The following is a 21,946-nucleotide window of genomic DNA, read 5'->3' as shown; positions in this document are numbered from 1 at the left end:
CTTTTCGATTTCTCTGGTGTGGTGTGTATCTCAGGGTCAAGGCCTGGAGTTTCTGCTTATCAGGTTACCCCGGAGGCTGCTTATTCTCAGTTCTTCCAGGATCTGGCCTGAGACAGAAATAGCAGGTTGTTGCCCAGACAGGAAGCAGCGTGATAACTCTGACGTCCACAGTTGTAAAGCCCTCCGAAGACCTCTTGTCCCTTCATTTGTCCAGAAAAGAACACGGAGGCTTAGAAGGCTCCAGGTCCATCTAAGATCCTGTGTTCTTCCCACTGAAGGGCATTAACCTGAAAGTGGGGATAGCCTCTCAGCAGGGGAGCGGGACCAGGGCTTTGCGGAGGGTGGATATTAACAGCATCACTTGGGGTGTCAGACTCCTGGGGTTCACAATCTGATTTTGACAGTTTTCTGTGAGACCCTGGGCTTATTACTCAATGCTCTGTTTCTCCTTGAAGATTCTCTCTGTTCCACAATCTTTATTGGTGATGAAATCTTACAGGGGTTAAATGCATACACTTTTGGAATTTCAGAGGAGGGGACACAAGAATCTAGAGTTCCTGGACCAATACGGGTTCCTTAGAATATGTAAATGCATGTTGTCACGTGACCAAGTTAAGTTTTCTTGTATGAAAATCCGCATGTATGATTGCCTAGCAGAGTCCCAGACTCTGGGACTTTTGGTTTGGAGAAATGCTCCCCAACAGATCATCCGAGCGTGGGAAGGGTGTCCAGTAAAAATGGCACTGGGACTGCCAGCTCCGAACTGGATGTAATTAGGATCGTGGATAAAGCTCTGTTTTCTTCAGGGACTGAGTGGAAGACACAGAGAAGGAAAGTAGGTCATTCTCAGCCCGCTAATGAAAATGACTAAGTGGTTTCCGTTTCCTCCTGTCACCAAGACCTATTGTTTTCTGCAAGGAAAGGGAAAAATACGGCCCTTTCTCCAGAAATGGATGGGCCGCACCGCACCCCCGGGAGCAAGCACCCAGCTGAGAATCCTTTCACCTCAAAGCAGACATAGCCTTTATGGTATAACTAGGTATGTGGTCTTTGCCCCTTGTTCCTGGCACAGAGCTCCTGAAATTCACCTAGGAATCCCTGAATGATAAGAGTGATCGGTGTCTTTTGTGGATAAGCATCTTTTGTTCTAAGGAGGTGACTCTCAAGGTGGCCCCATAGATAGCTCCAGGATGAGGACTAGCTGCCAGAAAGACCAAGCCTTGATTAGAAGCTCAGACCTTTCAGCCCCACCCCAGGCTCTGCAGAAGGGACAGCGGCTGGAGGCTGAGTGAATCACCCACGGCCACTGATGTCATCAGTCATGTCTGCATAAGGAAACCTCCATAGACAAGAGTTTGGAGAGATTCCACAAGTGGGTGAACACATTGAGCCGCAGGGAGCTCCGTGCCCCTTCCAGCATACTGTGCCCTCTCTCTCTCCCAGTTTGCTGCTCCAGACTCATTCTGGTGAATTATCTAACTTGGAAGGAGCTGTGGGAACCCCTGAATTGATAGCCAGTTGGCCAAATGTGCTGGTGACAACCTGGGACTTGGGGTGGGGTCCAAAGCGTGGGTAGCCTCATGGGACTGCGTCCTTCCCTTGTGGGATCTAACGCCAACTACAGAGAGTGTCAGCACTGGACTGACCTGTAGGACACCCAGCTGGTGTGCAGAGAGCTGGAACTGGTGTAGATAGCACCTACGCACCTGATGTCAGGCCCATTCAGGGTAGTCTCCGGTTTGACTAATTCACGGGGCAAAATCCTTTTTGTCATTTATTGTGACATGTCCTGGGAGTGATAGCCCGTCCTATTCACGTGTCCCACCCACACTCAAGGGAAGGTGGGGTTATATGAAATGACCCCAGTATGCCTCACTGGGGGTCATCTTAAGATTCTGCCTGCCATAAAAAGTAAATATTGGGGGCACCTGGGTATCTCAGTCATTAGGCCATCCGCCCTTGGCTCAGGTCGTGATCCCAGGGTCCTGAGATCCAGCCCCGGTGGGGCTCCCTGCTCAGTGGGGAGCCTGCTTCTGCTTCTCCACCCAGGTGCCCCCAGATAAATGAGATCTTTAAAAAAACAAACAGGGGGACCTGGGTGGCTCAGTGGGTTAAAGCCTCTGCCTTCGGCTCAGGTCATGATCCCAGGGTCCTGGGATTGAGCCCCGCATCAGGCTCTCTGCTCAGCAGGGAGCCTGCTTCCCTTCCTCTCTCTCTGCCTGCCTCTCTGCCTACTTGTGATCTCCGTCAAATGAATAAATAAAATCTTTAAAAAAATAAAAATAAAAATAAAACAGTAAGGAAGCTTATTCTTCCCTCTGTAACTGTTCCCTATTATTGCTGTCTCCTTCCTCCGCTCCCATGGACACCTTCCCTGGCTCTTCAGGACGGTGCACCGTCAGAGTCCACATTCCAGGCAACAGCATGGCTGGTACCCCTTCCCTTAAGAGCACAATCCAAAAACTGCACACCTCCATTTTCTTACATCTTACTGCCCAAGCTTAGTCATGTGGCCATGCCTGGTGGCAGAGGAGTCTGGGAAATGTAGTCTTCAGCTGGGGACTCTCAGGAAGTCCGGGAGGACAGATACTGAGGGACATAGTCTAGCGGTCTCTGCCACAGCCGGGATGGCCAAATCCTCGTCTTCACTTTCCAGCTGGAGACACCAAGCTCAGAGTGCAGATGTCACCAAAAGCTGCTGGGTAAATAAATCAAAGGTGGAGGGGGGAAGGGAACCTCTTTGTACTGTACCCCAAGACCAGGGGCTTTTACCAGCTCAGAAGAGCTGCTCTCTCATCCCTGGTGCAAGAAGAGGCAGGTGGGGATAAATGAAAGTGGGGAAATGCATAAATTTGTGACAAGGGCTGGGAGAGGGTCTCTCATGGTTGCCACCTCGTGTCTGGGTGCGGGGTTGCAAGCGGCGGGAGAATGTTCTGAATTTACTGAGGCACCAGTCCTGGATGCTCCCTTCCTCTCACGCTCGTATCTGAGCCGTACAGTGCAGCGGGCAACGCGGGGCTCTGCAGACTGACTGACTGACTGCCCTGGATTCTCAGGGCAGGACTTACGCGCTTGCAAGCAGGTATGCCCTGAGAGAGTTAACGTGCAGAGAGTCCCTGTGCCAGGAAGCACTCTTCAGGGATTTTCACACACTTAACTTGCAGACTTTTTTCAACAGCCCTAGGTGGTCAGTGTTACTACATCCCCTATTTTACCGATGGAGCGACTGAGGCACAGGGAAGTGAAGTTGCCAGAGGTGCCAGAGCTAGGATGTGGCAAAACCGGGATTCGAATTTAGGTAGGTATTTGGCTCCGGGGTCTGTGCTCTTAGCTAGTAAGTTTTAGGGTCCTCCAGGTCTGCCCCACCCCCAGCTGCATGGGCTAATCACGGTCAGGACTAGAAAGAGTCCAGACTCATCGAAGGCCCAGAGCTTCACTTTGGAAGTGCGGGCAGCATGTCTGCCGTCTCTCCAATGACCATCGCATCTCGGCCTCTGCTGTGGCAGACCCTGTTAGGGGCCTGCACTGCGTCTGTCCCTTCTTCTTCCACTGGAGCCAAACATGGGGCTGAGCCAAACCAGGAGCTGTCACCCTCTCCCCACCCGCACCATCCCCTCCCTAGGAGGAGGGCATACCCGCCCAGTCTGCGGGGGAGTCTGAAGTGTTTGTGAATGGACAGCTGCTCCTTTCCAAGAAGGGGATTCTTCTTTTTTTTTTTAAGATTTTATTTGTTTATTTGACAGAGATCACAAGCAGACAGAGAGGCAGGCAAAGAGAGAGGAGGAAGCAGGCTCCCCGCTGAGCAGAGAGCCCGATGTGGGGATCGATCCCAGGACCCTGAGATCATGACCTGAGCCGAAGGCAGAGGCTTAACCCACTGAGCCACCCAGGTGCCCCCCAAGAAGGGTATTCTTAAAAGGGGTTTGTTTTGTTTTGTTTTTATTTATCTGATGGAGAGTACAAGCAAGGAGAGTGGGAGCTCAGGGAGAGGGAGAAGCAGGCTCCCCACTGAGCAGAGAACCTGGCACGGGACTTGATCCCAAGACTCTGGGATCATGAACTGAGCCCCAAAGGTATACACTTAACCCACTGAGCCACCCAGGCGCCCCCGAAGAAGGGGATTCCGACATAGAGGGTGGTACTAGGATATGGGGGGGAACCTACAAGTCCCTGATGTTTCTTTCCCCTCTGTGCCCAGAAAGGTGATGGCTTTGGGGATGAGGCCAGGCTACAGAAAATTGTGAGCATTATCAGTGAAGAGATCAGGAGAAGGTAGTGGGGCAACAGGCAGGCTGGGAGGGGCAGCAGAGGGATTGAGGGGCACAGGGGAGAGCACCATCCTGGCATCACAGCCAAGACTGGGTGGGGCTTCCAGGAAAGGTTTGCCTCCCTAAAAAAAAAAAAAAAAAAAAAAAAAAAAAAAAAAAAACATGCCCCAGCTGGCATTTCCTTCCTTATTCAACCCTTCTCCGCCAGGAATACAGACATCATGGGTAGGGGCGCAACAGTGAAATGTGTGAACCCAGCCCCCTCCTACCAGTTCATGGGAAAAACTATTAATTGGTCCTGTTGCGTGAGCCACTGGTGGTCTGGTTTGCTGTTACTTGCAGAGAACACCACTCCAAATGAAACCTACTTGTTCTGTGCCAGGCCTTGAGAATTCCATGATTAAGTAGTGTTAGGATCCCCATTTTACAGAGGAGAATATTGAGGCTCCCAGAGGGAGGGTCCCTTATTGGAGGTCACAGCAAATGTCTGAATCCCACACTTTACAGTGACCTCTTGGCTACTGCCCGGTGACCCCATAGCACCAGGTGCAGAGTAGGGGGCCCATCGATGTCCCACGAATCCACACACGGCCCTTGCCCCAGGTCACTGAGACCCCTCCCAACACAGGAATTCTAGGACCTGAGGCTAGATGACCAGGAGCAAACCTGGGGAGCAACAGGCCAAGGCTTCTTGTCAAAGCTGCCCTCCCTTCCCCTCACCCCCAGTCCAGACCCTTGCTGATGCCGGGACCCGGGAACAGGTGACTGCCACAGTCTTCAGGAAACAGTGGGCCAACATTAGACACCATCAGACCAAACACAGGGAGGCAGACTGTATGTATTTCCCTGTTCCCCTCCCCAACCCACCCCAGCCCCAGCCACCATCAGGAAAGGACCTGACTTGGCAACATTTCAGCCCTTCCCGGCATCCTGCTGAGGCTCCTGAAATAGAGAAAGAGAGAAATTTTTCTAAAATACAGTAAATAGTTATTTAAAATAACAACTGTAGGGGCGCCTGGGTGGCTCAGTGGGTTAAGGGCTCTGCCTTCAGCTCGGGTCATGATCCCAGAGTCCTGGGATCGAGCCCCGCATGGGGCTCTCTGCTCGGCAGGGAGCCTGCTTCCTCCTCTCTCTGCTGGCCTCTCTGCCTACTTGTGATCTCTGTCTGTCAAATAAATAAATAAAATCTTTAAAAAATAATAACTGTATTTTTAAAAATAGCATTTATATTAGGGTTTACTAGGTGTCAGGCACCATACTAATGGTCCCCACTTGAGACCCCTTGCCATTTCTCAAACACACCAGACACATTCCTACCACAGACCCTTTGCACTTGCTGCTCCCTCTGCCTGGAATACTTTCCCCCAGATATTCACATATGCACATGGTTCAATCCCTTACTTCTTTCAAGTGTTTAGAGATTAAAAAAAAAAAAAAAAAAAAGTGGTTTTTTTTTGAGGGGGTTGGGAGAGAGAAAGCGAGAGAGCATGACATGGGGAAGGGGCAGAGGGAGAGGGAGAAACAGGCTCCCCGCTGAGTAGGGAGATCCATCACAGGATCCCCGTATCATGGCCTGAGCCAAAGGCAGACCTTCAACTCCCTGTGACCCCCAGGGGCCCCTCAGTTTAACCCACTGAGCCACCCAGGTACCCTTCAGTTTAAATACAATCTTCCAAATAAGGTCTTCCCCACCACTCAATTCAGAATTGCAAAAAATTCCCAGCACTCCACCACTCCTTTCCTGCTTTGTTCTCTTCTCACTACTTCTTTTAATCTTCTGTTTGCTTTGCCTGGCTGTCCCAACACTAGAATATCAGCCTCCCTAGGGCAAGGGTTCTTACTGTTTTGTTCACTGTCCCATCGTCCCCAGGACCTAGAACAATATCCAGCACAAAATAAGTACTCAGCAAATATTTGTTGAAAAAAAAACGAAATCCAAGGAGGTGAAGGCTGTCGTAGTTTCTGGGTTACAGAGGAGGAAACCGGCAGAGAGAGGTGCAGGCATTTGCCTTACGTCACACAGCCAGTAAACAGCAGAGCTGGGATTTGAAGCCAGACAACACTGACTCCAGATATCTAATGTAGTTGATTGTCGTTCTGGTCCACCCAACTTTCTCCCTTTATCCCTCTTCTTCATGTGGTTTGGGGGGACCAACTCCATCCCCTTGTCCGGGAATGGCCACATGAGAGCACTATGTTCTCTTGGGTCTCAGTGATTGATTCTGGAAGGAAAATATGACCTAATCCAGGTCAATGGGAACTTTCTTCAGGATTCATGCCATCATGAGAGGGAGCCTGTCTGAGAATAAAGTTAGCCCAGGAAAAAAGCAGAACACGGAGTAAAGAAGAGCCAGATTCCCAAGGCCAGTGTTTTGGTGCCTGGATCAAGCCATGCCTGAAGCTAATTAGCCTCTACACGTTTATTCTCATGAGCCAATTTTTTTTTCTTAAGCCAAACTGAACCAGGTTCTCTATTGCAATAAGAACAGTCATTACTTATTCCAATAACAGCAGCTGTCACTGAAGAAGGGATTTGACTGGCCTTTAATTCACAACACCAAACATCACCTGCTTCAGCTTTGTGTGGCTGGTGGATCCAGGGTTTGAATCTAAGTCTCTGTAACCCCAGAAGCTGCATGCATAATCATTATGCTTCTTGGCAAGTGTGAAAAACAGACCTCTCATCTGCCTCCCAAGCCCCCACCCCCGGATGGCTGCTGGAAAACAGACTTACTAAGTGCCTGGCACATAGTAGGGATTCCAGAAATACTGTTTGTAATTTAAAAAAAAACAAAACAAAACAAAACGCTAATATACCATGTGAACACTGTCTGGAATCTAATTCCCAAACCATCTCAACAAAAAAAAATTTTTGAGGGGCATCTGGGTGGCTCGGTGGGTTAAGCCTCTGCCTTCAGCTCAGGTCATGCATGATCTCAGGGTCGTGGGATGGAGCCCCGCATCGGGCTCTTTGCTCAGCGGGGAGCCTGCTTCCCGCTCGCTCTCTCTCTGCCTACTACTCTCCCTACTTGTGATCTCTCTCTGTCAAATAAATGCAGTCTTTAAAAAAAAAAAAAAAGATATTTCTGAGACACTGGAATAGTATTAAATGCCATTAACACATTTTAAGATTTTTGTTGGGGGATGATGGGATGCCTGGCTGACTTAGTTGATAGAGCATGTGACTCTTGAGCTCAGAGTCGTGAGTTCAAGCCCCGTGTTGTTCATGGAGCCTACTTAAAAATAAAATAGGGGCACCTGGGTGGCTCTATCCATTAAGGATCCACCTTGGGCTCAGATCATGATCCTGGAGTCCTGGGATCGAGCCCCATGTCAGGCTTCCTGCTCAGTGGAGTCTGCTTCCCCCTCTCCCTCTCTCTCTCCCCTTGTCTAATAAATAAAACGGGGGAAAAAAAGTCTAGAAAATGCAAACTAATTTATGATAAACAGATCTATGAAAAACAGATCAGAAGGGCACCTGGGTGGCTCAGTCAGTTAAGTGTCTGCCTTTAGCTCAAGTCATGATCCCAGGGTCCTGGGATCGAGCCCCATGTTGGGCTCCCTGCTCAGCGGGGAGCCTGCTTCTCCCTGTCCCTCTTCTCCCCCTCGTTTATGCTCTTCTGTCATCTCTCCCTCTCTCTCAAATAAATAAATAAAATATTTTTTTAAAAAGGGGGGGGCAAGCAGATCAGCAGTTGCCTGGGGCAGGGAAGAAAGCACGAGAAATTATAGTCCCCAAGGAAATTTTGGGGGTGACATACATTCATATGTCAAAACTCATTAACTCATGTTTTAAACATGTACTGTCTCTTATACATCACTTATGCCCCCAAAAGGTGACAACTTTTTGTAAAAAATAGATAAACAGATTAAATGTATTAAATCTGTAGCAGCTTGCAAATGTGTATGTATAGTAAGTGGTTTTAAAAATGCACTACCTGGGGCGCCTGGGTGGCTCAGTGGGTTAAGCCGCTGCCTTCGGCTCAGGTCATGATCTCAGGGTCCTGGGATCGAGTCCCGCATGGGGCTCGATCTCAGGGTCCTGGGATCGAGTCCCGCATGGGGCTCTCTGCTCAGCAGGGAGCCTGCTTCCCTCTCTCTCTCTCTCTCTGCCTGCCTCTCTGCCTACTTGTGATCTCTGTCTGTCAAATAAACAAATAAAATCTTAAAATAAATAAATAAATAAATAAATAAAATAAAAATGCACTACCTGAGGGGGGAAAAAGTCCAGTATGTGGGGCACCTGGCTAGCTCACTCAAAAGAGCATGTAACTTTTTATCTCAGGGTTGTGAATTAGCCCCACACTGATATATAAAGATTATGCACATAAATTTTTTAAATGAATAAAAAATAAAAATCCAGTATCGGTGGCAAAAAATAAATAAAATCCAGTATTGGTGGCAAATAAATTATTGTGCATATGGCTTAATACTTTATACCAATTCCAATACCAGTGGAACTTTCTGCAGTGATGGATTCTATATCCTCTGTGCTGTCCAATCCAGTAGCCACATGTGGCTATAGAGCACTTGAAATGTGGCCAGTGTGACTAATAACTGCAGTTTTTAAGATTAATTATTTCTTTGTCAGAGAGCGCACGCTGGAGACAGCAGGAGCAGGGGGAGCAGGAGAGGGCAAAGCAGCCTCCCCTCTCAGCAGGGAGCCTGACAACTGCCCTAGGACTTGATCTCCTGACCCTGGGATCATGATCTGAGCCAAAGGCAGCTGCTTAACCGACTGAGACACTCAGGTGTTCCAAAAAGTGAGTTTTTATTGTATTTCATTTTAATTAACTTAATTGTAAATTGCAGAGCATCGGCCTGCTATTGGATAGTACAGCTTTACAACTAGGAGCTAAGAAAGTAAAGAAAGAACCTTAAGTTCTTTTGGAAGAAAATTTAACCGACATCCCACTGAGCCTTCTCTGAGCCTTGTAAATTTATTATGTTAAGTGAGGCGTCTTATGGGAGCGTCTCAACAAACCCATTTTACAGAGGATGAAAATGAGGTTCAGAGAAGGGTAGAGCTGACTTGTCCTGATCTAAACAGGGAGGCTGGGCTCAGCTAGGGCTGTGACTAAATCACCTTTGACTCCCAGACAGTGCCCTGCCCCCACCTACCCACCACCCCCGTCCTCAGCCCCACCTCACCTCCCTGACCTCACCTCCAGCTGGTCACCTGCTACCTTTTGCTGATCTCCTCCTCGATAATGCTGAAAATTTTCTGCAGCCCGGCCTCATCCACAAAGCCATCACCTTTCTGGGCACAGAGGAGAAAGAGCACGGACATGTAGGTCTCCCATCCCCAGAGGATCCCAGCACTGCCACCTGCCCGCCCGCCCTGTCTGGGCCCCTTGCCAGAATCACCTTCTTTGAATGGACCAGTTTTCCATCTACAAACACTTCGAACTCCCCTGTAGCCTGGGCAGCTCTTTCCTCCTGCTGGAGAGGGAAGGTGGGGGTTGGGGGGAAGGTGAGAGCTCCCCTCCAAGCCCCTGGAATCTCCCAGCCCTGACTGCCCCCCTCAGGCAGGCCACTCACAAATTGGAGACGATTTGGAAATTGCTGCTCCAGACTCTTTCTCAGTAGAATGAACTGCAGAGAGGAGTGGGGAGCATAGGGTCACAGGTCTTGGAGGGAGAAGAAACAGGACCTCCTTCTAGACTTCATGTCCTAATCCCCCTTCCCAGGCCCCGCCACCCACCTACAAAATCAAAACTACTTACCCGAAGGCTATAGCTTCAGAGGCCGCTGGAGAGAGGGCAGAGAGAGATGGAGGGAAGACACTACATCAGTATTTCCTCCAGCCCAGAGGGAGCCTGGGAACAGTCTGATCCTGTCCCTCCGCTGCTTGGAACCCTCCCATAGTGGCAGCTCACCCAGGGCAAAAAACCAGTCCTCTTCATGGTCCACAAGCCCCCACCCGCTCTGCCCCATCTCCTCCTCCACTCTCCCCCTGGCCTGCTCTGCTCCAGCCACAGGGACCTTCTCCAATACTCCAGACATGCCTGCCTCAGGGCCTTTGCACCACCTGTTCTCTCTGCAGAGTCCTGGTATCTGCACAGCTCCTTCTCTCCCCTCCTTCAGGTCTTTGCTCATACATCACCTCAAGAAGACCATCCTGACCACCCCAGCTAAAATTGTGACGGCCCCCTTGCCTTCTACCATTAACACTGATCACCTTCTAAGATGCTATATAATTACTGTATGTCGTATTTATTGTTCATTCCCACCCTCCTCTCTACACAAGGATGTGAGTGCCATAAGGACAAAGATTTTTTTTTTAAGAATTAGAGAGCAAGCGAGAGAAAGAGGATGAGCCTGGGGAGCAGCAGAGGGAGAGAGAAACAGACCCCCAGCCCAGCAGGGAGCCTGATGTGGGCTCCATCCCAGGACCCTAGGATTGTGACCTGAACAGAAGGAGATGCTTAAAGAATTGAGCCACCCAGGCACCCCCAACGATCTCGGTCTTATTCACTGCTGTGTCCCTAGTGCCAAGGACAGGGCCTGGCACGAGGTAAGTGCTTAATAAATGAATTAGTGAATTAATGAATCCATGGAGCCAGAGAAAGAGCTGGAAAGGAGAAGGGCAAGAATGCTTGGGATCGAACCCCACATCAAGCTCCTTCCTCAGCAGGGAACCTGCTTCTCCCTCTGCCTGCTTCTCCCCCTGCTTGTGTTCTCTGTCAAATAAAATCTTTTTAAAACCAGGGGGAGAAGGGCAGAGAGAGATGGGGGAGATGAGGAAACATAAGAAAAAGGAGAAACACACTGAGTTGTGGGGAGAGACTACCTGGGCACAGAGAAATGGAGTCGGGGGAAGAGAGGAAGAATGGGGGAGGGAGAGGAAGTGGGGGGAAGAGTGAGACTGGGGAGAGAAAGGGGGAGAGAACATTCTAAAGCAGGAGAGGGGGATGGGGATGGAAGGGAGAGACCAGGCCTCAGCCTCGGAAGGAGGTCAGGAAGGTCACCGCTGTTACTTGGGCCGCTGACACAGAGACTCAGCTCTGAGACCACCAAAGAGAACAGAGGCCAACTTCCTTCAGCCTTTGTGGCTGGGTTCCTCCTCCCCGACCTTTTACCTAGATCCCTTCCCCACGCCCCAGCTCTTCCCTTAGAGGCCAGTCTTCTCATCTGGGGAAAGGCCATCCCTGACAGTCTGAAATCCCCACACCCCCAGTGCTCCCTGGTGTGCTTTGCATCTGCAAGGCCTAGCTGGGCCTGGGGAGAAAAGCAAGGGGCTTGGGTCAGAGGCATAGGCCCATTCCTTGGGGGGCAGCACACTCCAAAAATGGATAAATGAGTGAGGGGGAAGCTCAGAGCAGGGATGTGAAGCCCCAGATCTCCAGCCCGTATGAGCATGGCAAGTGGAGCCAAGACTGGGACTTGAGACTCCCTCCCTTCCCCCTCCTAGCAAATCCCAAAGCCCCACCGCCCCGCCCCCCCCCCCCACCCCCTCCAGCCTTGCCCCACAGGGAGGTAGGCAGGCATGCACCAGGACGACCCTTACCAGTAGATCACTCGAATCAGGATCTTCTTGTCCATCGGGAAGTTCTCGCTGGTGGGGGCTAACGGTCCGGGCCCCAGGATGGGCACCGGCTCAGACTCGGGAGTGGAATCTGTCAACTTTGTGGCGGAGGAGTCGGTCCTCGAGGTGGAGCCAAGGGTGAGCCTCAGTAAATCAGAGGCGGATGGAGTGTGGACAAGAATGGACTCTCGGTTGAACCCGAATTCACTGGTGACGGATGGAAAGTGCTTCACACTAGGCGGCCCCGAAAGATCCTTGTCGCGCAACGAAGCGGGTTCCAAAGCGGGTTTCGTGGGCTGATCCAAAGGTGGGGCCGAGTCCGGGAAGGATTGCGACACAGGGACAGCAGTCGTGATCTCGACCCCGACCCGGGATGAAACTGGGGTTGGGGCAGGGACCGGAGGCGGCGTCCAGATTGTAGTAGGTGTCTGTGCCGGAATAGGGGTCTGGACCCCGGTCGGCATCCGCGCCCGAGTTGGGGTCCGGACGGGAGTGGGGTTCCAGACCTGGGTCGGGGTCTGGACGGGAGTCGGGGTTTGGGCCGGGGTCGGCATCTGGACCGGAGTTGGGGGCCAGGCCGGGCTCTGGGCAAAAGTCGGGGACCAGGCCGAAACCTGGGTCTGGGCGGGAGTCGGAGACCAGGCTGAGACCTGGGTCTGGGCAGGGGTCCAGGCCGAAACCTGGGTCTGGGCGGAAGCCGGGGTGTGGATGGGAGTCGGGGTCTGGGCCAGGGTTGGGACGGTAGTTGGAGTTTGGGGCGGGGCCTGGGCAGGAGTGGGGGTCCAGGCTGAGGCAGTAGTCTGGGCGGAAGCCGGGGGCCAGGCCGAAGCCTGGGTCTGGGCAGGAGTCGGGGTCCAGGCCGAAGCTGGGGTCTGGGCAGTAGTGGGGATCCAGGCTGAGGCTGGGGCCTGGACGGGAGTCGGGGTCCGGGCTGGGGTCCGGGCGGGAGTCGGGGTCCAGGCCGAGGCTGAGGTCTGGACAGGAGTTGGGATCCAGGCTGAGGCCCGGGTCTGGGCAGGAGTCGGGGTCCAGCCTGAAGCTGGGGTCTGGGCAGTAGTGGGGATCCAGGCTGAGGCTGGGGTCTGGACGGGAGTCGGGGTCCAGGCCCGGGTCGGGGTTCGGATGGGAGTCGGGGTCCGGGCCCGGATCGGGTTTCGGACGGGAATTGGGGCCCGGATCGGGTTTCGGACAGGAGTCGGGGTCCAGACCCGGGTCGGGGTTCGGACAGGAGTCGGGGTCCAGACCCGGGTCGGGGTTCGGACAGGAGTCGGGGTCCAGACCCGGGTCGGGGTTTGGACAGGAGTCGGGGTCCAGGCCCGGGTGGGGACCGGAGTCGGGGTCCGGGCAGGGGTCAGGATCTGGACAGGATTCGGTGTCCGGGCGGAAGTTGAGGCCCAGGCAGGCGTTGGGGTCCGGACCGGGATCGAGGTCCTGACTGGGATCGAAGCCTGGGCCGAAGTCAAGGGGGTTGGGGCCCTTGCCTGGTTGTTCATGGTGGGGGCAGGGGGGGCCCCCCGGGTAACAGGGGGTTGGGGAGGGGGGATTGGGCTCCTGCCCAGTTCTCCTTCCTTGGGCAGGGAAAGCCTCACCCACACCAGGATTCTAACATGGGAGATGACCACAAGGGGGCACTGTGACATCATTTTCCACCCGGTAAGAAGGTTCCATTGCTCTGGGCCAGGGACCAGGTGGGAGGGACCTCTGGATCTCACCTAAAAATTCCCATCCCTAAACGCCCTGCCACCTCCAAGGTAAGGAACACAGACATTGCTCCAGTGTTCTCCTCACTGTCACTAAACATTCATTCATTCGGTACCTATTTCTTGAGCGTCTGCAGTGTGCACATTCCTATGCTGAGTGATTCCGAGGTCAGCCCACATCAGGAAAGCCTTGGTCCAGGAATCAGTTTCCCTGTCCAATGGGGAAACATACCAAACAAGGACGGCCCAGGGTGGCCAAGGCTGGAGGGGTCAGAGATGATGGAGGCCCAGAAATCTGCAGGATCTCCAAAGGTGCTGTTAGGGTCTGTAATCAAAGGAGTGAGACTGATACAAAGCGAAGGTCAAGCAAAGCTTTATTTCGTGCCAAGCATCGAGAATCAAACTGACTGGTCAGGGCCATCTCTTGCAAAGAGGCGACCCCTCCCAGCCTCACAAACTAACTTTTTTTTTTTTTTTTTTAAAGATTTTATTTATTTTATTTGACAGACAGAGATTACACGTAGGCAGAGAGGCGGGCAGAGAGAGAGAGAGAGAGAGAGAGAGGAGGAAGCAGGCTCCCTGCTTAGCAGAGAGCCCGATGCGGGACTCGATCCCAGGACCCTGAGATCATGACCTGAGCTGAAGGCAGCGGCTTAACCCACTGAGCCACCCAGGCGCCCACAAACTAACTTTTATAGAGGTAGTTTAGCCAGGCTATACACAGGTGGCCAATGAGATTGCAATACACAGAGAAAACTGCACAGTCATGCTAAGTCTGCCACACACAGAAAAAACTGCTAGGTAACACATGGGTGGCCAATTGAGTTTTAATTTACCCTAGTAGATATATGTGTGCCCCACTGATTGGATGTCTTCACCTGGCCTGACCCACCCTTGTAGCTAGGCTTTGCAAGTAAGTTCCTCTGGGAGGGGCAGGGTCAATCTAAGTTTACTGCATAAACACAAAATGACTCCCTCTGGCCACCCAGACCCTTACATTGCTAGAACCAGCCTGGGGCAGAGCGGGCTCTCTGAATGGGGTAACTGGGTGATCTGGAGAAAAAGCACCATAGTAGCCAAGATAATGGAGTTTACAAGTATATAGTGCAAAGTGCTACCCCTACAAGCACAGTAAGTGACACTGCCGGGATCCACATGGAAACAGCAGGCTCCGGTGTCCTGGCTCTTAACCACTGGTGGCTCATTCACTGCTGAATCCCAGGCTCCTAGAACAGGGCCTGCCTTGTTTGCAGGAGGTGCTTCCTAAATATTTGTCTTTTTATTTTGAAATAATGAGACACTCCTATGTAACACTCATAGGAAACTGAGTAAAACTGATACTGAGCACATCCTGTATCCTTTCCACCCAGCTTTCCCCAGTGACAGCCTCAGCTGTAACGCTAGCATGTTGTCAGCACCAGAACTCTGACATTGGTCTGAGACCATTAGGTCAGGTACACACCTTATTTTGAATCATGAAAGGGTTGGGTTTGGGGGTTTGTTTTTTGTTTTAAGATTTTATTTCTGAGAGAGCAAGCATGAGTGGGGGTGGGGGACAGAGGCAGAGGGTGAGGCAGACTCCCCACTGAGTGGAGCACAATATGGGGCTTGATTCCAGGACCCTGAGATCATGACCTGAGCCCAAGGGTAACACTTAACTGAGATGGATGCCAGGGGCCCCATGGGTGTTTTTGAAAGGGATAAGAGTTAGGAGCACCTGGGCAGCTCTGTCAGTTGAATGGCCAACTCTTGATTTCAGCTTGGGTCATGACCTTGGAGTCCTGGGATGTAGCCCTAGATCAGCCTCCTTGGTGGGGAGTAACCCTTAAGATTTCTCCCTCTCGGGTGCCTGGGAGGCTCAGTGGGTTAAAGCTTCTGCCTTTGGCTCAGGTCATGATCTCAGGGTCCTGGGATCGAGCCCTGCATCGGGCTTTCTGCTCATCAGGGAGCCTGCTTCCTCCTCTCTGCGTGCCTCTCTGCCTACTTGTGATCTCTATCAAATAAATAAAATCTTAAAAAAAAAACACAAAACAAAACAAAAGAATTTTCCCTCTCCCTCTGCCCCTCCCACCCACCCACACATGTGCACTCTCACTCTCAAATAAATCTTTAAAAAGGGGGGGAGAAGGTAGAAAGTTATGACCTACTGTACTTTGCAAACACTGAGCCCTTCTCGTGTTAAACCTTTGGCCTGGGTCTCAAAAACTATGAAGATCATGAAAGACCAAATTTTCTGTGTGATGCCTACAGGAAAATATTGAAAATATTGATACCTACAGGAAATATTGAAAAGGGTCCTCTAAGCAAAGAGAGAGCCTATAAGTAACAGATCAGAAAGGAACAGAGACAATATACAGTAACAGTCACCTTACAGGCAATACAATGGCATTAAATTCATATCATTCAATAGCTACCCTTTGTGTAAATGGGCTAAATGCACCAATCAAAAGACACAGGGTATCAGAATGGATTTAAAAAAAAAAAAAAAAAAAAACAAGACCAATCGATATGCTGTCTACAAGAAACTCATTTCAGACCCAAAGTCACCTCCAGATTTAAAGTGAGGGGGTGGAAAACAATTTACCACACTAATGGACATCAAAAGAAAGCTGAGATAGCAATATTTATATCAGATAAATTAAATTTTTTTAAAAGATTTTATTTATTTGACAGAGATCACAAGTAGGCAGAGAGGCAGGCAGAGAGAGGGGAAGTGGGCTACCTGCCAAGCAGAGAGCCTGATGCGGGGCTCAATCCCAGGACCCTGAGATCATGACCTGAGCCAAAGGCAGAGGTCCAACCCACTGAGCCACCCAGGCACCCCCAGGTAAATTAAATTTTAAGCCAAAGACTATAATAAGAGATTAGGAAGGACACTATATCATACTTAAAGGTCTGTCCAACAAGAAGATCTAACAATTTTAAATATCTATGCCCCTAACATGGGAACAGTCAATTATATAAACCAATAACAAAATCAAAGAAATACATTGACAATAATATAATAATAGTAGGGGACTTTAACTCCCCCTCACTGAAATGGACAGATCATCTAAGCAAAAGATCAACAAGGAAATAAAGGCTTTAAATGACACACTGGACTAGATAGACATCACAGATCTATTCAGAACATTCCATCCCAACGCAACAGAATACACATTCTTCTCTAGTGCACATGGAACATTCTCCAGAACAGATCACATCCTGGGTCACAAATCAGGTCTCAACCTGTACCAAAAGACTGGGATCATCCCCTGCATATTTTCAGATCACAATGCTTTGAAACTAGAACTCAATCACAAGAGGAAAGTTGGAAAGAACCCAAATACATGGAGGCTAAAGAGCAACCTACTAAAGAATGAATGGGTCAACCAGGAAATTAAAGAAAAATTGAAAAAAAAAATTAATGGAAACAGGGGCGCCTGGGTGGCTCAGTGGGTTGAGCTGCTGCCTTCGGCTCGGGTCATGATCTCCGGGTCCTGGGATCAAGTCCCGCATCGGGCTCTCTGCTCAGCGGGGAGCCTGCTTCCTCCTCTCTCTCTCTGCCTGCCTCTCTGCCTACTTGTGATCTCTCTCTGTCAAGTAAATAAATAAAATCTTAAAAAAAAAATTAATGGAAACAAATGAAAATGAAAACACAACTGTTCAAAATCTTTGGGACACTGAGAGAAAAATATATAGTGATACAAGCCTTTCTCAAGAAACAAGAAAAATCTCAAGTACACAACCTAACCCTATATGCAAAGGAGCTGGAGAAAGAACAGCAAAGAAATCCAAAACCAGCAGTAAAAGAGAAATAATAAAGATCAGAGCAGAAATCAATGAAATAGAAACCAAAAGAGCAGTAGAACAAATCAATGAAACTAGGAGCTTGTTCTTTGAAAGAATTAATAAGATTGATAAACCCTGGCCAGACTTATCAAAAAGAAAACACAAAGGACTCAAATTAATAAAATCATGAATGAAAGAGGAGAGATCACAACCAACACCAAAGAAATACGAACAATTATAAGAACATATTTTGAGCAACTATATGCCAGCAAATTTGACAATCTGGATGAAATGGAGGCATTCCCAGAGACATATAAACTACATAACTGAACCAGGAAGAAACAGAAAACCTGAACAGACCCATAACCAGTAAGGAGATTGAAGCAGTCATCAAAAATCTCCCAACAAGAGCCCAGGGCCAGACAGCTTCCCAGGGGAATTCTACCAAACATTTAAAGAATTAGTACCTATTCTCCTGAAACTGTTCAAAAAAAAAAAAAAAAAAAAAAAAAAAAAAAAAAAAGAGGGCGCCTGGGTGGCTCAGTGGGTTAAGCCGCTGCCTTCAGCTCGGGTCATGATCTCAGGGTCCTGGGATCGAGTCCCGCATTGGGCTCTCTGCTCAGCAGGGAGCCTGCTTCCCTCTCTCTCTCTCTGCCTGCCTCTCCATCTACTTGTGATCTCTGTCAAATAAAAAAAAAAAAAAAAAAAAGCCTTTTTTTAAAAGATTTTATTTATTTATTTGACACAGAGAGACATGATCACAAGTAGCCAGAGAAGCAGGCAGGGTGCAGGGGAAGCAGGCTCCCCGCTGAGCAGAGAGCCTGATGCGGGGCTCCATCCCAGGACCCTGAGATCATGACCTGAACCAAAGGCAGAGGCTTAACCTGCTGAGCCACCCAGGTGCCCCAAGATCAAAAGTTTTTGCAGGGCAAAGCAAACAGTCAACAAAACTAAAAACTGACAGAATGGGAGAAGATATTCGCAAATGACGTATCAGATAAAGGGCTACTATCCAAAATCTATAAAGAATTTATCAAACTCGGGGCACCTGGGTGGCTCAGTGGGTTGAGGCCTCTCGGCTCACGTTGTGGTCCCGGGGTCCAGGGATTGAGCCCCGAGTTGGGCTCTCTGCTCAGCGGGGAGCCTGCTTCCTCCTCTCTCTCTGCCTGCTTCTCTGCCTACTTGTGATCTCTGTCTGTCAAATAAATAAATAAAATCTTAAAAAAAAAGAACTTATCAAACTCAACACCCAAAGAACAAATAATCCAATCAAGTAATGGGCAGAACATGAACAGACATTTTGGCAAAGAAGACATCCAGATGACCAACAGACACATGAAAAAGTGCTCCACATCACTGGGCAACAGGGAAATACAAATAAAAACCACAGTGAGATACCACCCCACACCAGTCAGAATGGCTAAAATTAACAAGTTAGGAAACAACAAATGTTGCCGAGAATGCAGAGAAAGGGGAACCCTCCTACACTGTTGGTGGGAATGCAAGCTGGTGCAGCCACTCTGGAAAACAGCATGGAGGTTCCTCAAAAACTTGGAAATAGAGCTACCCCATGACCCAGCAATTGCACTACTGGGTTTTTACCCTAAATATACAAATGTAGGGATCCAAAGGAGCAGGTGCACCCAAATGTTTATAGCAGCAATGTCCACAACAGCCAAACTATGGAAAGAACCTAGATGTCCATCAACAGATGAATGGATAAAGAAGACGTTGTGTATATATACTATGGAATACTATGCAGCCATTAAAAAGAAATGAAGTCTTGCAATGATGTAGAGGGAGCTAGAGGGTATCATGATAAGCAAAATATGTCAATCAGAGAAAGACAATTATCATATGATCTCTCTGATATGAAGAATTTGAGGCAGGGCCAGGGGCTGTGGGGGGTAGGGATTGTAAAACTGAAACAAGACAGGATTGTTTGGGAGACAAACCATTTTTATTTTTTTTTATTTTTTTTTTAAGATTTTATTTATTTATTTGACAGAGAGAAATCACAAGTAGGCAGAGAGGCAGGCAGAGAGAGATAGAGAGGAGGAAGCAGGCTCCCTGCTGAGCAGAGAGCCCGATGCGGGACTCGATCCCAGGACCCTGAGATCATGACCTGAGCCGAAGGCAGCGGCTTAACCACTGAGCCACCCAGGCGCCCATTGGGAGACAAACCATAAGAGACTCTTAATCTCAGGAAAAAGTGAGGGTTGCTGGGGTTGTGGGGGAGGGATTGGATGGCTGGGTTATGGACACTGGGGAGGGTATGTGATATGGTGAGTGCTGTGAAGTGTGTAAACCTGATGATTCACAGACCTCTACCCTTGAAGCAAATAATACATTATATGTTAATTTTTAAAAAAAATTTTAAAATGGAGGGGGGGGTCTTGGTTCACCTATTATTGATTCTCCTGGTTTTCACCAAATTTTTAGTTTTTATTTTTTTTATTAATTTGCTATGTGCCCTCCGGATCATCCCCGGAAGCTTCAAATGGTCTGTCATTTTGGTTTTTTGTTTTAAAATTTTACTTATTTGACAGAGAGCGAACACAAGCAGGGGGAGCAGCAGGCAAAGGCAGAGGTAGAAGCAGGCTCCCCACTGAGCAAGGGGCCCAATGCAGTGCTCAACCCCAGGATCATGACCTGAGCCAAAGGCAGAGGCTCAGCTCATTGAGCCACCCAGGCGCCCCTGTCATTTTGTTCCCCAGTGAGCAGGGAGCCTGAGGCGGACTCAATCCCAAGACCCTGAGACATGACCTAAGCTAAAGGCAGACACTTAACCAACTGAGCCACCCAGGCATCCCTTGTTTCTATAATTTTCACCTTTTTGCCAGCAGGGAGGTCTGCCAAGCTCCTCATTTGGTCAGGTCACTGTAGTAATAACTCCATACAGTCCATTTTAAAAACACAAACGGTAGCACCCTATCTGTTCTTCTGCACCTTATATTTTCCCCCCTTGGGCAAAATCTATCAAAGATTTCAGTTGAGCACATCTGTATCTCATCATTTGAACACTGGTGTAATAGTTTTCTTATAAATGGCCCCTAATCAATGTAGCCAGTCCTCCCTCATCAGGCATTTAGATCGTTGACAGCCTGTGGCTATTACCAACAATTACTCAACTACAGACACCTACAGTCACCAAAGTCTACGTGTAGGGTAAATTCCCAGATACAAAACCATCCGATTAAAGGGAATGTGAATTTTTTTACTTTGGAAGTTATACTAAATGAGTCTTCTGATGTTTTATTTTGTGTGAGACCGTAAAAACATGAGGGTATTGCAGGCGGCCAACACAGCTGCATTTTGGCTTTTAGAAACAAAGAAGCAGGAGTGCCTGGGTGGCTCAGTGGGGTTAAAGCCTCTGCCTTCGGCTCAGGTCATGATCCCAGGGTCCTGGGTTGAGTCCCATATCCGGCTCTCTGCTCAGCAGGGAGCCTGCTTCCCCCTCTCTCTCTGCCTGCCTTTCTGCCTACTTGTGATCTCTGTCAAATAAATAAATAAATAAAATCTTTAAAAAAAAAAAGGGGGGGGGTGAGCACAACCCAGGTCCACAAAAATCTGACAAGCTCTTTAGCAAGCTTTCTAGCAGGAAGGCATCCTGCAGATCCCAAAACCCCCAGTCACTCCCTATCTTTGCAGCAGTTACTTCAAACTCTCTGAGCCTCAACTTTCTCTTCTGTAAAATGGATCCTTTCCACTCTTATTGACTGGTTCCATGGGGTTAAAAAAAAAAAGCACAGGCTTGTGGCACCCTGCTGGCTCAGTCGGTACAATGTTAAACTCTTGATCTCGGGGTTGTGAGTTTGAGCCCCAAAGCAGAGATTACTTAAAATCTTATTAAAAAAATAAAATATTAACAAAAAACAAAACAAAACAAAAAAAACCCTACAGGCTCAAAATGGCATCACTTAGGCTAAGTCATCAAACTGGGGCTTAATACCTAACCTAACTGCAGTTTCAATTTAGCGGGAAAATTAAGTCTCACCAGGCCAGTCAGGAATTCTCTGATCTGCACCAATAATCTGTAACATGGACCCTCTCCACCCCCAAAAGGAAAATAAGGTAATACCCCAATGACTCCCTGCCCTTCCCCTACTAGGAGGTGCCCTTGCCTCGAACAATGCTTTCTTTTCTTTTGCTAACTTTCTTGCCCCGCTCTCCTTCCTATAAAAATCTTCCTTTTTGGTCACCTCCTCAGAGCTCCCCTACTCCGCGGACAAGACGCTCAACAATTCATGAATCACTTATAAAACTCTTCAAACTTACTGTGCTTTTCTTCTGGAACAGTTGGTTTCCCGGCCCGATAAGGTACTGACGTCTAGTAAGTAAGAAACCCAGATATGGGGTAGACAGGGCCGCTGCTTTACCCACACCCCCCATTTGCTCTGGAAAGCCTGACTGACCTTACTTCCCACCGCGCGCTAAACAAATTGCCAAGATTGGCCAATCAGAATAAGCCATTCTGCCTGGGCCCCGCCCTGCAAGGCCATGTGACAAGCCGGAGCCAGTGAAAGCCCGGTTTACAAATGAAGCCATTCCCAGACACAGCTGAGTGAAAAGATACTGAAGGCACCGGGTCCCCGAATCCAGCCCCGCTGAAACTACACCTACCACAAGATGTTTCATTTTTATGAATAAACTCTCCTTATTTAAGCCACTTTGAGTTG

The 21,946-nt window shown here is 49.2% G+C and overlaps 1 protein-coding gene and 1 long non-coding RNA gene across 2 annotated transcripts; one reads left to right on the top strand and one right to left on the bottom strand.

Moving 5' to 3' along the window:
- The first annotated feature begins 2,200 nt into the window (after nucleotides 1-2,200).
- Nucleotides 2,201-10,456, top strand: LOC131818044 (uncharacterized). Its single transcript, XR_009348672.1, has 4 exons — nucleotides 2,201-2,702; nucleotides 3,179-3,298; nucleotides 8,860-9,031; nucleotides 10,356-10,456. It is a non-coding gene; the product is annotated as an uncharacterized LOC131818044 (long non-coding RNA).
- SELENOV (selenoprotein V) lies at nucleotides 5,087-21,673 on the bottom strand. Its single transcript, XM_059152082.1, has 7 exons — nucleotides 21,546-21,673; nucleotides 11,779-13,821; nucleotides 9,995-10,019; nucleotides 9,810-9,863; nucleotides 9,636-9,710; nucleotides 9,434-9,528; nucleotides 5,087-5,210 (listed from the first exon to the last, which is right to left on the bottom strand). The coding sequence occupies exons 2-6, from the start codon at nucleotides 13,437-13,439 to the stop codon at nucleotides 9,451-9,453; spliced, it is 1,893 nt and encodes a 630-aa protein (XP_059008065.1). The 5' UTR covers nucleotides 13,440-13,821; nucleotides 21,546-21,673; the 3' UTR covers nucleotides 5,087-5,210; nucleotides 9,434-9,450.
- Between the last annotated feature and the right edge of the window lie 273 nt (nucleotides 21,674-21,946).

Source organism: Mustela lutreola, chromosome 16 (assembly GCF_030435805.1).
Source record: "Mustela lutreola isolate mMusLut2 chromosome 16, mMusLut2.pri, whole genome shotgun sequence".
Taxonomy (NCBI): domain Eukaryota; kingdom Metazoa; phylum Chordata; class Mammalia; order Carnivora; family Mustelidae; genus Mustela; species Mustela lutreola.
Note: the sequence above shows the minus strand (reverse complement) of the source record. Positions and strands in the feature narration are given on the sequence as shown.